Here is a 17,975-nt window from a genome sequence, read left to right on the forward strand (position 1 = left end):
TAGTTTTCTTTCACTCCATGCATTCAGGTTTCCGCCATCATGCTTCTCCACCATCCCTTAGGGCAACTGTCTACCCGCATGGTTGCAGCTTAGCTGCAGCCAAACCGACATTCCAGGTCAGTGGAAGGGAAAAGTAAATAAGAGCTTCTACGAACACACATTACTTCTATTATGTTCCTCTGAAAAGAAATTAGTAACCTAGCCATAGCAGAGCTTGGGGGCCTTGGAAGTGCAGTGTTACTGGGCAAATATATGCTTGACTACAACTCTATTACTAGATAAGGGAAGAACATATTTTGGTGGACAACTTGCCAGTCTTCCACAGTTTGGCTTGAAAAATGTGAAAGACCTTCCGTAAAATATATAAAACGTTTAAAATATGAAAAGCCATTTTTTAAGATCTTACGTAATTATGATCTGATGACTATTACTCACTGTAGAGACAACCCCTGTGCTGTGATCACACTTCTCGCGCCACTCAAAGGAGAATACTCTCGTAATCAAATTCTTTCGCTCTATCACTTCGTTTTTTACTATACTTAAATTTGGACTATGCCTTTCTTTGCATGGTTTTCTGTTGTTTGTGGAGTTTCTAGTTGACTTTTTTTTTCACGTATAGAAATGCTTCCAAGTTCTTGGCCTTGCTCTCCAATTTCCCTTTCTCCCAGGGTGGCTCTCACACGGGCCTTCGCTCTCCTTTTCCAGTGTGGACCTACTGAGCTCATGGCCTGCTACCACACTGGGGGCCTCAGGATTGCTGTTCACTGGCCTGGATTAACTAGTCCCTGGATTCCAGCTTTTCCTCTTTTTTGACTTCTTTCTTTTCTTTTCTTTCTTTCTTTTTTTTTTTCCTGGGATACAATCTCAGGAAACTTTCCAAGAAAGACCTGACTCCTTGCCCCGGGTATTTACCATGACGCCTGGCTTGTCCTTGATGCAGAACCACTTCCCCTCAGAACTGTGAAGGTGTTGTTGCCTTGTCTCTCAGAATCTAGTGTTGCTAAGCAACCTGATTTGCCTAACTTTAGAGGTTTCTTCTCCCTAGAACCTTTTAAGATCTATGTGGTCTCACTGTTCATACACTTTCCCAGGATCTTTTCCATGTATCCTACTTGACTTTGGAAGGCTTTTATAAATTAGTATTAGGGGTTTCTACCTGGAAAACTTTATTACTTATTGAATAATGTTCTTGCATCTATTTTCTCTTTCACTGGAACTCTTTTATATCCAATTTGAACCTCTTGGGCTGATTCCCTGTATTCATCTTTTCTATAACACTTTAAAATTACTTATCTCTTTATTTTGCTCTCTAGATTTTCCTGATTTTAACTTTCCATCATTCTACTTCATTCCAGTAGGACCTTTTGGTGTCCATCAGGGGGAAACTACATAACTGCTTAATCTGTCCATTGGCCTGGGTAGAGTTCTGCTATATAGCACATGATTTCTTGGCCAGACGTGTGTGGATTTGCATTCCATGTCACCACTTCCATCTCAGCATTGAGCAAAATCACACATAGGAGGATAAAGGTATCCAATTAATAAAACACCAAAAATCCTATTATATTCTTACATATATACATGCAAAAATCCTAAATTATTAATAAATCAAGCCCAGCTCTTTATTATGATATATGACCAAGTGAAGTTTATCTTGGAAATACAAAGAAAAGGCCTTGACAATGTATTCTTTCTCACTAGGTCATATGAGAAAAATTATATGACTATGTCAGGAAATGTTAATAAAAACCTTTGTTAATATTTCACACCTATTCCTGAACACGTGTAATAAATGAGAATTAAAACACTGAATAAAAATCCCTGGCATAATATCTCTTCTAACAATGACTAATATTAAAAATAATGGCCAAACTCTAGGTTTTCTCATTGAGATGTTGAACAAAAAAGTCTGCACTCATTACTATTACTGTAATATAACATGTCTCTGGAATTGCTAGCTAATGCAATCAAATAAGATAACAAAATAAGATATAAAGAAAATGGCAAAGTATTTGCAGAAGATAGGATTGTCTATCCTAGAATTAACACAAATTCTATTTGAAATAAGACCAATAAGAAGACAAGTTACAAAAATCAGTGGTACAGTACTTTTCACTTATTTGAGGCAATGACAGTGTTTATGAGACTATGAGAAAGCGGCCTCTCTCATACTACCAGTGACATTATAGTATATTGTTATAACCTCTCTGGGGGCCAATTTTAGAGACATCAAAGGTTCTAAAGACATCTATATTCTTGAATTGCGCAGCTTTACTTCTAGGAATACAAGGTAAGAAAATAGATATAAGTGGAAAAATGAATAACACCTACCAAAAAAACCTAGACAACCCAGTAAAACAGGAAAAAAAGTAATTTAAATGACAGTCAGTAGGACACTCCTTAATCATATCAAGACAACATGGAGTATTACGTGTTTGAAAAAATGATGTGGGTCTTAGTCATGTTTCTTAGAAAAGTGAAAAGGGCAGGATATAGACTAATACTTAAAATTATGTATAGTCATATGCCTACATAGGAAGGCTGAATTCTAGAATGATATACAACAAAATGTTTATAGAAGTCATTTTTTCTTGTGGCTGATTAGAAAAATAACACTCAAATAAAAAATTTTTTTCTAAAGTTTCTTTTTTGCTATGAACATAGTTTTAACGAAACAATTCTAATGATAAGTCTCTAGACACATTCAAAATGTTTTTCATACACACAGCAATAAAATAGCATAGAAAAGTAATGAGAACATATCAGAGGAATCAAAATATCTGGTGTTGTCCCATTTCACTAATAGTTGTCACCTTGAACAAATATCTTAACAGCAGTTAACTGTGAAATGAGAATAAATAATGGTTGCCTAATCTACCTCACGATGCTGTTGTGAAGATCAAGTAAAAGAATGTATATTTCAAGTTTTGAAAAATGTAAAATGCTTTGAAAATGAATGATGAAATAATCAATATTATCGCTCAGAGCAGTTAAACATAAAAATGTTGGTTTGATCTCTTAACTGACTTTTGCAATGTTATTCTCATGTAGTGAATATATTGTTTTTAATCCTGTCCAATGTGTAATTTTGCTCAGTGCTGAGACAGAAATGGTGACATGGAATGCAAATCTAAAAACCTCTGGCTCAGAAATCATATATAGCAAAACTCTACCCAGACCAATGGACAGATTAAGCAATTATTTATGTAGTTTCTCTTGACACCAAAAGGTCCTCGTACCTCAAAATACCGCTCTGCCTTCTTTTTCCTTCAAACGGGCAATCAAGTTGCCTGAAATTCTTACACCAATAATTCATATACTTGGGGTAGGAACCTGAAGGCTCCTATTAAAATATGTGTGTGTATTTGTAACACATTAAACCATTATTTTTTTATTAATATCAAATTGAAAACTGGTTATGAGATTAGCTGTTTCATCTAGCAAGAAGAATGGAACAAAGGACCCATTCCTTTCTAAAATTAAATATCTTTAGAGGTCCCAAGGTTGAGGAGGTGAGTATAGAGGAGGGAGGGAGACCAGGCTGGGATCAGGAGATCTGCTGTGGCAGGGAGCCTGGTTAAGAGGGTAGTGAGGATGAAAGGACGGTCCTCTACATCTTCATAAATTGTGTAGGACTAGTTTGACTCTAAAAGTAAAAGCAATTATATATTTGCCAAAACGATTACCGTATATTTAGTTCACTGATAAACCATGAAGTTTATTTGCTATTGAAAATTATATATTTTTTGAAATCACTGCCATAACAACACATAAATTTCCCGGTAGGCATCTCCTAGATCTCCTTTTGGTAGCTATAGAAAATAAAATTGGGAATTTTATTTTCCCTCCTCCTTTCCACTCTCATGTGGGGACACTCAACCATGCCTCTTAGCTCCCGCTGTGGCACTAAGGTAAAGCCTGTTTAAATCTACCACCTGTCTTTTGTTTTGCTGCCTATCTGGGTCTTTTCCAATCAGTCTGTTAGCACAACCAGAGCATAAGAGATTAGTGACCACGGAGAGAAGCAGAATCAGTTTACATCCTTTCAGGCTACAGAATGATACTACTTCACAAGCAAGAAATCTGAGGCTCCTTGACCTTAATTTAGAAAACCTGCAGCTAATAATCACATTAACGTTAGTTTTACATGCCAGACAGTTTTTGTTTCCTCTGTTGTTTTTTACAGTTTGGGTGTCCTTCGTGCTTATCAAAATTATTTGCTGAAAGGCATATATTAACATTTAAAATATTTAATCTATAATAAAGCAGGCTTTATACAGTTTAGGTATCTCCGAGTTAAAATATACTTTGCACTAGTTTTTTACAAAGCTAAATAACATTGCTTGTATTTATCCAGAGTAGAATTTAGCAATTTAACTCGTTAATTATGACAATACACTGAAAATTTCTTAATTGAGAAATAAAATGGGTTTTTCCCTGTATCTGTCAACCTAAATCAAGAATAGAAAGATCCCACCAAGGCCACACTGTCACCCCTCCCCTCAAAAGGTCAATTGTTTGAGAGAGAACTGAGCCCGAAGCTACAAATTTAGCAAGGAAAACAGGTCAAAGAACAGATGTTGCAGAGAGGGGGGCGTTGGTACAGGTGAGCGGTCAGTGTGCAGAGCTTCCCATGACGGCGGACGGAACTTGCTCGCTTTTTCATAATCGAATACTTAATGAGAACAAATCAAATTAACACCATAAGCCAAAAAGAGGCATGAGTGATTTTCTCAAGTGTGGTTACCTTTTACTTAACATTCTAAGTAGAGGAACTTTATCAGCCGAACCCATTTCAGCAGCTTCAATGTAATTTACAGTGTGTTCACTAAAATGAATTATTTGAGTCTTCAGATACCTGTTTTTTAGAGAGTAATTTACAGGTAGAGGTGCGTGTGTGTGTGTAGTTACTAAAATGAAATGGATAGGCCAGCTATGGAGATGATGCTCACAGAATGAAAATACAGTGTGGGTATACTGATATAAAAGTTACAAAGGCATTTTGTTGCCAAAAAAGTTTATACTGATTTCCAAGGTACTGTTGGTATTATGAAAATAGAACTCATACTTGCAGGAAAAAAATGTCAAAAGTCATGTTTGCTACTTCCATAATAAGAGGAAAAATATCTATTACAGACATGGAATCAGTCTCCCTTAGGTTTTGGCAAAGAGAAAACTATGGCAGTTTTCTAGAAGAAAGATCGAAACATATGGAACGAATTTGCAAAAGTCTGGAGATGTCTCTGCCTACAGAGACGGCCCCAAGACTACTCTTCTTGCAAATTATGTATAGATTTTCTAGGTCTGTGATGCTCACTAGCCATCTCGGGTCCGTTGGTTAGTCATTTAGCATTTAAACTTTCATCTCCTCTTAAATACAGATTAAAAATTTCACCAGATTATAATGAAAACAAATTCATTTTAAATATTGCTTTATTCAATTTCCTATCTGCCTTTGGCATTATTAACTATAAAGCCTCATAGAAATATTATTTAAGAAGTTAAAGGCAGTGTTCTCAGGAGACACTAAATTAGTCCCTAATTAGGCAAATGAATTAAAAATTTTTGAAGCTCTATTAAACCAGTGTTTGCTTTATAACATTCTAAAAAATAGTTTTTTGTTAGTCATTATATTAACGGTACTTAGTTGTACAATTAGAGGACCACAGTACTTAAAACATATCTGTATGGCTCTTTTCCAATTACCTAAGATCTCATGAAACACAGCAAAAGAAAAAGTTACAAGAGCTATTTTTCTATATGATCAGACTTTAACTCTGAAGCCAAAATAATGCAACATATCTTATTGCAATTCCAATAGTAGTCTCTTAAGTATGATTTAAAAAGATCTATATGGTATTAAATACATTCATATATATAATTTAAAATCCTCAAAGCAGCTCCTATCCAAAAACAGAAAAATTGACCATAACATATTTTGTAAGTTTGTTTCTAAATTAAAAAGTGAAGTTTACTATGAAAAATAACATTGCATTTTATACAACAAGCTTTTTTGTCGGGAGAGGGGGAAAGCTGTGCTTATAATTTTTCTGGGTTTTAAAATTGTTCATTATCAAGAAAGACCTAAAGATATACTAACAGAATTGAGGAGAACATCTGAATCTTTGCTTTCAGTAACCTTTTAAATATTTTAGATCTATAGTATTTAAAATAAATTCAGTAAAGAACTTATTTAGTATAGAATATTTATCATCATTTATGAAAATAAGTTTCCTATTAATAAAAATAAAGATTTCTTTCAATTTCAAGTAAACATTTACTGAGTATTCAGTACACATCAGGTGTTGTGATAGGTGCTTTTATAAAAGAACCCGAAGTGTTAAATCTAAAACTTTCCAGGTAAACTTTTTCAGTGTTAGATATGGCCACTTGTACTGGGTGTGTGTGCATGTATTTTTTTTTGGAGGGGTTAAACAACTTGTCAAAATAGATGGTAGGTATCATCCTTGAAATAAAAACAAACATTTTAGGAATATTGCTCATTTAATTAATGCAAACCAGCTGTCTAAATACCTATAGCAGTCTCTGTAATTCAATGTTAAAAAGATTCAGCTGAGATATAACTTCTCTAATTCTGATCGGTCTGAGAACTACTTTTTCCCACAGCTAAAGGGGTCACTCTCAACACAAAAACTAGCGTTTTTCTCTGATTAGGTTATAGTAGCTTAAGTCTCTAAACACTAGAATTCCTCAAACAGCTGTTAATTGGGGACCAGGGGACTGACCGACATCTGCTTCTTGCTTATTTCGTTAATGGTTCACTTCCAGGTCCTAAAAGGATTGTAGCCTTTCTCCAAAGATAATGTCGGAGGCATCTCTGTCTGCCTTCTACATAGTTGGCTTGTTCTGGTTTGTCACTCTCCATACAATGCAAATCTCAGTGAACTCACATCTGTCACCGATCGACCCAATTCGTGGGCAATCTTTTCCCATCGACCTGGGGTCCCTCCTGGGAACTTAACCATACTTCTTGTCAGCTGGCTAAGGTCCTCTTCTGTCCATTCAGGTGCCTGCAAAACATTAAAGAAAAAAAATGATTCAGAGAATGTTTGCTAATACACTTAATAAGCCTGCGAAACAAACTACTGGCACTATGCTTTCTGCAAAAACAATACTATTACAGTGAATCTAATAGTTTAGCTAGAGGTTTGAGTTCCATATTTAACATTAGAATGCAAAGCTCCAGCAGCCTTTTAAATTTTCCTACATATACCAAATAAGCAGAAATATTGTGAAGCCAGGTGTCTGAAGACATTAAAAAGAGAAGTCAATTTTGCATTAAAGTGAGAAACCACCCTCAAAGCCTATGAAACGCATCGTGTGTCACGGCTGCTCACAAGTGTCTCATATACAGTCACTATAACAGGCCTTGAAGTTTTAAGAAAAATTATCAGGTTTTTTCCAATCTTTATAAGCACAAATGAAAATGTGAACAAGTAAATGTACTGATTTAGAATCAGAAATGAGACAAATACATATTTTTTTGTTCATTCTATGTAACAATACTTAATTCTAAAAGTCATGTATTTCTAAGAAGTTTAATTTATCAAATCTTAGCATTTTATAAAACTTGGGAACAGAAAATTAGAAACTCATGTGACCGAGACTTAAACCATAAAATCCATGCAAAGCAACATTTCAATTTTGAGAAGGTAAACAAAAGTTGATCAGATTATTAAATTGAATAATGAAATACCTGAAATATTAGAAAATCTTTTTTTTTTTGCAAAAGCAAACATTCTAAGAGCAAGCACATTCTCTGTATTTTATTCACCCCTACCACCTGGTCAAACCCAAAGCTGAGCGAAGCAAAAGAAACAATTACCAAATAACAAACCACCAAGTTCCAATCATTTTACGTTACATTTTAGCACTAAACATTTCCTACCAGAGGCAGTAACCACTCTGGTATTAAACAGTACTCTAGAAGTCAGCAGAGAGATGGAAGCCCACCTTATTTTCCTTTAATTAAAGAGAAAGAGAAATAGAAAGAAGGAAACCTTTGAGACAAATACCTTTTCTAATCACCATTTCCGATAATGAACGGGCATACATCAGGCCGTTTGCATTACAGAACCGTCAGCACAGAACAACAGTCAGAGGTGAGTGACCCCAGGGACTATCTCCACAGCTACAGCAAAGCTGCTCCCTGACACTAATCCTCCCTGTCATTCTCCCACTGTGCTCTAACCGCACTGACATCCGCCTGCCTCACTGCAAGCTTAACGGGGCCCGTCCTGACTTTTTACTGTCTCCCCCAATCAATGGTTCAAGCGTGCTCTTTTCACCATGTCCAAATGGCAGCTTCACTCATAATCAAAGTGCACGGCCCTGTTCAAGGCGCTCCCATTTGCATTCATTTGCAAAGCAAACTACTTTTATTCACTTTGTTCTGCTATCAAGAATGTTCCCTGAAGCAGATAAATTGGCATAAATACAACCTGCCACTTAAGAGTCAGTAAATAATAGCCAATAGTAGGGAGGATTTTATCAATCATTCTATTTTGTATCCACTAAAAGCTGAAAGCCTCAAACATATTCATCAGTATAACCCGAACGATCCATGCATAAATTCACTTCTATAAAAAGGGAGGCTACATTGGGAACGGTTGAAATTTCTTTGATATTTAATGAATATCAGAAATCTAATTCTCCGTATCAAGTAATTAAAAAATTGACACTGAAGGTTTTTTCTTTTTTCTTGTTTTTACTTTGTTTAGTGGAAAAAGTATTATCCAGATATCAGAGAGACATAATTGGGTTTTCAAGGAAAGGATATTTTTATTGCTAAAAAGCTGAAACTTAATCGTACCAGTTGGTTTCAGAATTGCTAAAAAGTTAAGAAGAATTTAAAAATAAGTTTACAGTACAAAGTCATACCAAAAAGAGCATTAAGTTGACATTGCACAGAGAACATAGTATTCAAACTAAAATCATCTTATTTCTGCATTAATTATAACACATTTTTGGAGTAAACAAAATTGTCTAAAATGTGAATAATATAAAGCCATTATTTCACAGAGTAAATGGTTTCTTTAAAATATTTCCTATTTTTAATAGATTGGCTTTCCTAATGTGTTGCATATATGCACAATGGGCATTGAAAACCAATCTGATTTTAATTCCTTGTTAATGAGTCTAAATGTACAGTGCTACTTTTTTTCTGAAAAGGAAAAATTTTTAATCAAATATTTGGACTGATATGCTGAAAAATTATGGATTGCCACGACAGTCTTTCCTTTTAGCTTCATAGTTATTTCATGGTATAGTTTTTATTAATATTAAACAAACTAGATTGATAATAACTAAGACCATAATCTGAAATCTTCGATTGACTGCTTTTAGTAGTTCATTATTCTCTCTCCTCCAGCTGTAAGGCACTTTGGTGAATGTGTGATTCCTCAGCAATAGTTAGTCGTGTCTTTAGAAGCAACAGAACCTACTGTGACCCGGCGCCTACAGGAGCCATGAGGGTGGCCATGGTGTGAATGTATTCTCCTCGTTTTAATCTGGAGCCAACTGTAGCTGTGAAAGTCAAATGAATGCATAAGCATACTGCTTAGCCACTTAAAACCATGTGTGTCCAATATTACTGAGACACCGGGCCAAAAATTCATCTCTATAGCAAAGTAATGGAAGATACCACATGGTGTGGGGACAGCTGCTGTGACTACACAAGCATTCCAATTTTGCATCAGAAAAGCCCCACTCTGAGAATAAATCTCCATACTGAGTGAAACATAAAAAGTAAGTTTTCAAATTATCCAATATCTTTATGTAATGACCCAAAAGTATATCTACTAAAGTTAAGAGCTGATGTAAAAATTTAAATTGTATTCCCAAAGGATGTCAGTTTGGGATAGATTTTTGTCAGAAAACCAGCAAAGCTTTGGTGCCTTTGAAAATCCTTACCATTTTGAGGGGATGGAGTTGGAGGCTGTCGTGAAAAGCACATTATATTTTTAAAGTAATCTATAGACACTTTCCCCTCACACCTTTAGACCATAAAATGATAATTACAAAACATCATGCAATGTATTTGGTACTGGAGGTTTATGGTGAAATTAAAAGAAAAATTTTAAATGTACTTATTTACTGTATTTTGTTTAATGACAAAACGTCCACTTCTATTTAATACGTAGATGCTGAAACTCTTTAATGGACAGCATATCTAGAGAAATGACCCATTAATAATCATTATTTACATAGTTAAAGTTGTAATTTTGGAATCAATGTTTTTAATTGATTCAGCTCAACTTGTAAGTTCTCAGAAATGTTGCCTAGGAAATAATATCCTCACATAGCATCATCACCCAGTTAAAATATCAGATGAATATCTAATAATGTGGATGGTCTACCTAATATAACTTCCTACTCTCTAATTCTATCTTCTATACTGACTTTGTGTTTTAGAACGTGCGCATTTGGCTTTCAGCTGTACAATTTTCCTTTTCAATTTAAAAACTGAACAACTAAGTGCCTTTGACTACATATGTGGATAAATTGTACATAAAAAGAAAAAAAAAAAACAAATGTAAAATAAATCCCTTCAAATGTCTTTTCACTCTTAGGAAGAGAAACTCTTATTTGAAGAAAAGCTTGTAACGCATCCCAAACTGTCTTCTGATGTGATCCTTCAGCAGCAATCATTGTTTCATGCTGTGTCCAGAGAGGGCTCCTCAGCTATGGCTTAGCTGCCTTGACCAAACAGAGGTCTCTTCTGGTCTATTGACTGATCATAAAGCGTGGTCTTCGGGCTGCAAACTGTTACCTATCTGACACAGTAAGTTCGGAACTGTAGAGTGAGGGTTAGCGCAATTCAATGCTGCTGCAGCAACCAAGCATGTGGTCAGTCAACTCTTTTAAACAGAATGTAAGCCAGTTGGGGTGACGTCGAACTAGCGTGGCGGGTCACAGGAAGTGCGAGCTGCATCCTCGGTAGGCACAACAGGGCTAGAGATTGGTCAGCAACAAGTAGAAATAAAAAATTTAAAAACCTGGTCCTTCATTACAGAGAGCCCGAGAAACACTGCTCATTGCAGTGCAAATAGCTCAAATTCCTTTTTAGCTCCCTTTTTTAATTTTAATTTTAATTTTTGGAGCAACAGTAAATAAATCTCTCTTGAGAGATGGACAGGAAGAGATGTTTGATCCATTCCTTTAAAAAACATTTTATGTCCTTAAGCGTTGTGGGGATTTGGCACGCTGTAAACGATGAATATGGAAAGATTCCCCCAGGCGTAGGGAACAGCAAGTTCAAAGGCCCTGAGGTGGGATGCTGGAGGAAGAGCAAGATGAGCAGGTGGCAGAGCACAGCAGCCACAGAGGAAGGGGCCTGAGACAAGGCAGAGAGGCAAGGAGGTAAAATCAAAGGAGGGCGTAGAGGCCACTGCAAGGGCTCTGGCTCGTTCATACTCTGTGTGACACACAAAGCTATTGGAGAGATTTTTTTTTTTTAGGCATAACCGACATACAACATTGTAAGTTTCAGGTGTACAACCCAATGACTTGTAGTTTGTATATACTGCAGAATGATTATCACAGAAAGTCTAGTTACGTTTCTCACCACACATAGTTACACGATAATTTTTCTTGTGAGAACTTTTAAGATTTATTCTCTTAGGAACTTTCAAATATGAAATACAGTAATATAGTACGATTAACTACAGTCTCCATGCTGCACATTACATCACCACAACTAACTTATTTTGTAACCGGAAGTTTGTACTTCGACTTCCTTCATCCCTTTACCCCCCTGCTCCCCGCCTCTAGCAACTACCACTGTTTTCTGTATCCATGAGCCTTTTCTTTTTTTCACGTTCTACATGTAAGTGAGACAATGTGGTATTTTCTTTCTCTGACTTCTTCTACTTAGCATAACAGTCCATCGCGTGCGTCTGTGTGTCTAGGCGTGCATCACATTTTCTTTATCCATTCATCCATCGAAGGATACCCAGGTTGTTTCCATACCTTGGCTATTGTAAATAATGCCGCAGTGAGCATGGAGGTGCATATATCTTTTCCAGTTAGTGTGTTCATTTTCTTCAGATAAATACCCAGACATGGAAGTGCTGGATCATATGGTAGTCGTATTTTTAACTTTTTGAGGAACCTCCATACTGTTTTCTATAGCGGCTGCACCAATTTACATTCCCACACCAGAGAGCAAGGGTTCTCTTTTCTCTGCGTCCTCACCGACACTTGTTGATTAATGACAGCCATTCTGACAGGTGTGTGGTAATACCTCACTGTGGTTTTAATTTGCATTTCTGATGATTAGTGATGTTGAGCTTATTTTCAATAAAGTTTGCTGCCCATTTTTATTCCTTTCCTTAAATAACAAATCCAGTTTGGGGAACGAGATCAGAGCGGGACGTCTAACTGAGCCTTGCAGATTTTTGAATCCAATCCTCCTTTCCCACCCTGCACCTGATTCCCGAGCTTTTCTGGGCTTCCGTGACATGAGTCTGCTCCTCCCCATTGCAAGGACAGAGTGGGTTAAGCTAAGACTTAAGTAGCTACTAATTATCCACGGCTTCCCATCATCTAAGATTTCATTAACATTCCCTGTCTGCTAATTATCTCTTCCATTCTCTTCGTTATAGGGCTTATGTCTTTTTTCTTCCTTTATTCTCCCTTTGTGGGGATTCAGAAAAGAGTAATAATAAATGTGATCAGGGTGATATGTTTACCAAGAATATGATTCCGTGAGGAAAAATTTGTGGTCTTATTTAAAACTGATACATACATTACATAGTCAAATTCTCACCTACAAAGTGTACTAGAATCACCTATTCGTGATAACTGAATATTGTAGTAAAGAGCCGACTCCACTTTATGATGGATTATCAATAGCTCCGCAGTCTCCCCTCTGTGTTCTCCTTGTGCCCCATATTGGGCAAGCTGTTCCGAAAGCCAGGGAGACTGAAACCTTGCAAGCCCCTCCCCATGTGTGAGAACCCTCGCCCCAGCCCCGCCCCCAACCACAATAAAAAACCCCATGCCGGTCTCCTTTCCCTGTCCCCTCATGCAATTTTTGGGCCAACGTATGACACCTGCCCTGTTTTCCCCAGAAAGTCTTCTCACATAGTAAGACATTCTTATATTCTCTTGGTGTGTGTGCGACATCATCAGTCTTGATACATGAACCAGATTTAGGGTGCAGGGGACATTCGCCCTGTCCCTGCGTGGGAGCTGCCGTGAGTACTGGGAGCAGGACGTCTAGAGGATCCCCACTTTGGGGGTCTATCTTCTCTTGCTTTGTTGTGCTAACTGGCTCTGCTGCTCGGTGCTGCATTTGCTGAGTTCTACGAAGCCTCGGTGATAGATTTAACCCACCTAAATGGGAAGTTTCAAAAACTGGAGTTTAGAGAGAGGAGCATGGGATGGGGCCCTCTGGTAAGTGGCCTTGGGTCGTGTGTCTCAGCCCAGACCCCACTATGTGTTTTAGATTAATGGTGTGACTTGATTCCAGCACAAGCCAAGACTGACACTAGACTCAGGAAAAGACGCACCTTTGACAGTCTAAGTGGCTGTGTCTCAGCCAAGTGTTGGCCCCAGTTCTACAGACGGCTCAGGGGGAAAGACTTATGGCTTATGTGGTATACAGGGCCCTGGGTGGTCAGCTGTGTGGAGGAACAGCAGTCACTATTTGAAAAACAGTCACGGTGCGAAGAATTGAATTACTGAAATTCACACTCGTAAAGGCAGGTGGCTCACTAGGACCCTACAAAATCCTACTGCAGCTTTCGCTGCCTGTCTCTGCTGCAAAAAAAAAAAGTCTTGATCTTTGGAGTTACAGGGAAACACACCTGTGGCATCACATCCCTGTGGCACAGCCCAGGTGTCAATTCAACCGCTGCCACAGGGAAGGATCCTAACAAATAAACAAAACCCTAGATGCAGAACAGAAAGGCCACTTTCTGTTGTCAAGTCGGGCTGAACAGACAAGGGCCAACCGCTAAAATGTAGACAAGCTCCCCAAGGACACCCTCCCTAGGGAGACCATTCAACATTACAGACCCCAGGGTCACTGACCGTGAAGGTCCAGCTACAAGGTCTTGGGACCTTCCCTTTGGCTCCACATGCACAGTCAGGCTCAGAGGTGCCCACCGTGTGACCCTTTCTTAAAAAAAAAAAAAAATGCCGAGGGGTAGAGATTCGACATGCTGATGAGACACGTGACGCATGAAGCAGCCACACTGCAGACGCGCGAAACCTCCTTACACGCCTGGACGTGGCTCTCTTCCCGCCTGGCTTCCTTCAAAACCCTGCCCCCTCCCCTGGGCGAACCACCCCTCTCTCTCCTCTTATGGTGCTGGTTTCCTTGTGCACAAGCTCAGAACAACTTTACTTTGGTGTCTGGTGACCGCCCTTGACTTCCACCCTGGGAGACCGCAGGAACCCCGGGCGCTGGTAACATGCAGGGGAAGTTAGCGGTCGGATAGGGCCGCCACGACAAAATGGCAGACCGAGTCGCTTACACCAAAGAAGTCTTTTTTCATGGTTCTGGAGGCTGAAAGTTCAAGACTGAGGCGCCAACAGGGTTGATTTCCGGTGAGGCCTCCTCCTGGCTCGCAGATGGCTTCCCTCTCCTGTGTCCTCACATGGCCCTTTCTCTGAATGTGGGAGCAGAGAGGCTTAGGACCCATCTCTCGTCTGATCTCGTCTCTTCCTCTTCTTATACGGACACCAGTCCCATCCGATCAGGGCATCACCCTTATGACCTCATTTAACCTTCACTACTTTCTTAAAGGCCCCGTCTCCAAATATAGTCACACTGGAGGTTAAGGCTCTGATGGCCGACGGATGGCTGACGTGAGGACATAAGTCAGTCCACAGCAAGGAGGAAACTAACAACTGAAACAGAAGTCTGGAATTAGGCCCAACTGGTAACCTAAAATATATGAACAGAATCTCACAAAAAGATAAATAGGGCACACATTGTTTGGCTTTTGTGCCTCCACAGCACTGGTTCTAAATTAATTTAACATGTGCTGAAATATACCAACTGGTAAACCTTCATGGCATTAATACTGACGCTCAAATTACAGTTCATGGGGATCCCACTAAATTTAAACAAGGTACCACCTCTAAGGAGAATTGCTGAACGTGATAGAGGACAAATGGGTGTGACTCACTGTGCCTCAACTCCTCGGGGTCACAGCACCCACTGTTTGACAAGATTCCATAATGGTCATGGACTCTCTGACTCAATGAGTAACAAACAAAAAGTAAGTATTTGGCACTTGTCATGCTAAAATGGAAACTTCTTCCTTCTTAAAATGGTTATTATGGCCCGATGTAAATTAAAACAGGGTCTTTAATGATTGGAACCCATTATACAAGACATACTGAGAGAAGGGTCGATTATCCCCCCGCCCTGCTTTGCCATGTAACAGCCCAGCTGCGGCTGCTCTTAAACTGGGGAGGGATGGAGGGTGTCTCATGGTGGATCACCCCCACCTTTGCGCCGTGGGGCCCAGGAAGGTCTCCCTGGCCAACGTTATTGCAATTACTTCATCCAGGTAGCAACTGGTAGATATTTTGCTATTATAGGTTTGGTGAATATGTTTTGTTCAGTGCCTAGTTCTGCAGCTTCTTGACTGCAATTTGCCCTCCCTTCCAAAGGGACAGGAGATACTTTTACGCAGCTGCCGTGGGGTTCCTCCTCATCAGCCTTGTCATTGCACTCGGTCTGTGACGGTAAAGTCGTAACTACGTCCTGCTCTCTCCAGGGACACAGGTAGGACGTTCATTACGTTGACGCCATCTTCCTCTGAGGAGGCTCATTTGACATGCTCATTCAGGATGTACAAAGACAAAGGAGCTCACAGAACAGGAGGCGGCTGCTGCTTCAACGCAGTGTAAGTCCCGCTGCCTTGGTTAAAGTCTTGAAAATTATTTGGTGAACTGAGGGCTACTCCAGCCATGACACGGTCAAGAAACAGCTGTTGATTCTCTCAGCACTAACAACTTCTTTTAGGTGTTTTTTGGGTTCTGGAGGAAATAGTTCTCATTTACAAATTGTACTTAAGCTCTTTGATGGTGTTACTTGCAAACTGGCTCTCCTTGAATGGCGCCCCCTCTAACGAAAGGCTCTAGAATCCGTCCAAATCGCAAAAAATGGACACTCCCATTAATGCTCCGCCAGGGACTCCTTCAGTATAAAGGTTGTGACAACCTTCTCTGTGTGTCAGAAAACCGGTAGTGTGTAACAATGACTTTAAAATAGTAAGACCACAAATATTTGGACTTCACTAAACTTAAACTTTTGGTCTTTTAAAGACACTGTTTAAAAAAATGAAAAACGAAAGCCACTAACTGGGAGCAAATATTCACAACATATCAGAAAAAAGATTTGTATCACAATTTGTTTACCCATTCTCCTATTGATGGACATTTGGGTAGCGGCCAGCTCTTGCTTCTTAGGTATTATAAATACAGCTGCTACAGACATGTGTTTATAACTGTCTTAGTAGTCACATGGTTCAATTTCTCTTGTATATATATTTAGTGGTGAAATTGCAAGGTCATAGGGAAAAGTATACATTTCACTTTACAAGAAACTACGGAAGTATTTTTCCACACGTGCTGTATTGTTTTTCCACTCTAATCACCATGTCTGGGGGTTCTAGTTGCTCCAGATCCTCACCTACTCTTGATATTGCTAGTTGTTTTAATTTTGACCATTCTAGTGGGAATGAAATGTATCTTACTATATTAATAATTTGCATTTCCCAGATAACAAATGATTTTAAGCATATTTACATGAGTTTATTGGCCAACTGCAGATCTACTTGGGTGAAATCTATGTTTGTGTCTTTTGTGCATATGTTAATTGGGTTGTTTATCCTGATTATTCAGTTGTAAGAGTTCCTTACACTGTGCGGACACCAGATCTCTGTCAGATATGTTTTATAAATATTTTCTTTCAGTCTTTAACTTTTATTTTGAAATAGTTTTAGACTTATAGAAAAACTGTTAAAATAGTAAGGAGTTCCATATATTCTTTACTCAGCTACGATAATCTTTTTTAAAATTGAGGTATAACAGACATATAATGTATTAGTTTCAGTTGTACAACATAACGATTCAATATTTGTCCTTGGAAGTTTGTATCTTTTTACCCCTCCCCCCTCACTCATTTCACCCACCCTCAACTCCTGCCTCTGCCAACCACCAATCTCTTCTCTATTTATGAGCTTTGGCTAAAAAAAAAAAAAAAAAATTATATATTTTTTAAAGATGCTACATATAGCTGAGATCATCCAGTATTTGCCTTTCTCTGGTATTTTTCACTTAGCATAATGCCCTCAAGGTCTATCTATGTTTCTATGTCATCATAAATGGCAAGGATCCTTTTTTTTAATTTTTTACAGCTGAATAACATTCCATTGTATATGCCACATTTTCTTTACTCATTCATTCACAGCTGAACACTTAGGTTGTTTCCATACCTTGGCTACTGTAAATAATGCTGCAATGAGCACGGGGTGCATATATTTTTTCCAGTCAGTGTTTTCATTTCTTTTAGATAAATACCCAGAAGTGGTATTGCTGGATTATATAGTAGTTCTATTTTTAATTTTTTGAGGAACCTCCATACTACTTTCCATATTGGCTCCATCAATATACATTCATGCCAACAGTGCACAAGGGCTCCCTTTTCTCCACATCCTTGCCAACACTACTTCTTGTCTTTTTGATAACAGCCATTCTGACAGGTATGAGGTGATATCTAATTGTGGTTTTGATTTGCATTTCCTTGATGATGTGATGTTGACACCTTTTCATGTACCTGCTGGCCATTTGTATGTGTTCTCTGGAAAAATATCTAGTAGGATCCCCTGTCCATATTTTAATTTTTTTTATTTTCTTTGCTATTGCGTTGTATGAGTTCTTTATATATTTTAGATATTAACTCCTTATCAGATATGATTTGCAAATATTTT

General features: G+C 38.3%; 1 protein-coding gene across 1 annotated transcript in view; it reads right to left on the reverse strand.

The window, feature by feature from the left end:
• The window catches only part of DNAJC1 (DnaJ heat shock protein family (Hsp40) member C1), a 186,782-nt gene that overhangs the window by 19,052 nt on the left and 149,755 nt on the right, over positions 1-17,975 (reverse strand). The window contains exon 9 of the mRNA XM_006906999.3: positions 6,912-7,031. Within this exon, the coding sequence (XP_006907061.1) occupies positions 6,912-7,031 (120 nt within the window). The remainder of the gene's footprint in view (positions 1-6,911; positions 7,032-17,975) is intronic.

Source organism: Pteropus alecto, unplaced genomic scaffold, assembly GCF_000325575.1.
Source record: "Pteropus alecto unplaced genomic scaffold, ASM32557v1 scaffold11, whole genome shotgun sequence".
Taxonomy (NCBI): Eukaryota; Metazoa; Chordata; class Mammalia; order Chiroptera; family Pteropodidae; genus Pteropus; species Pteropus alecto.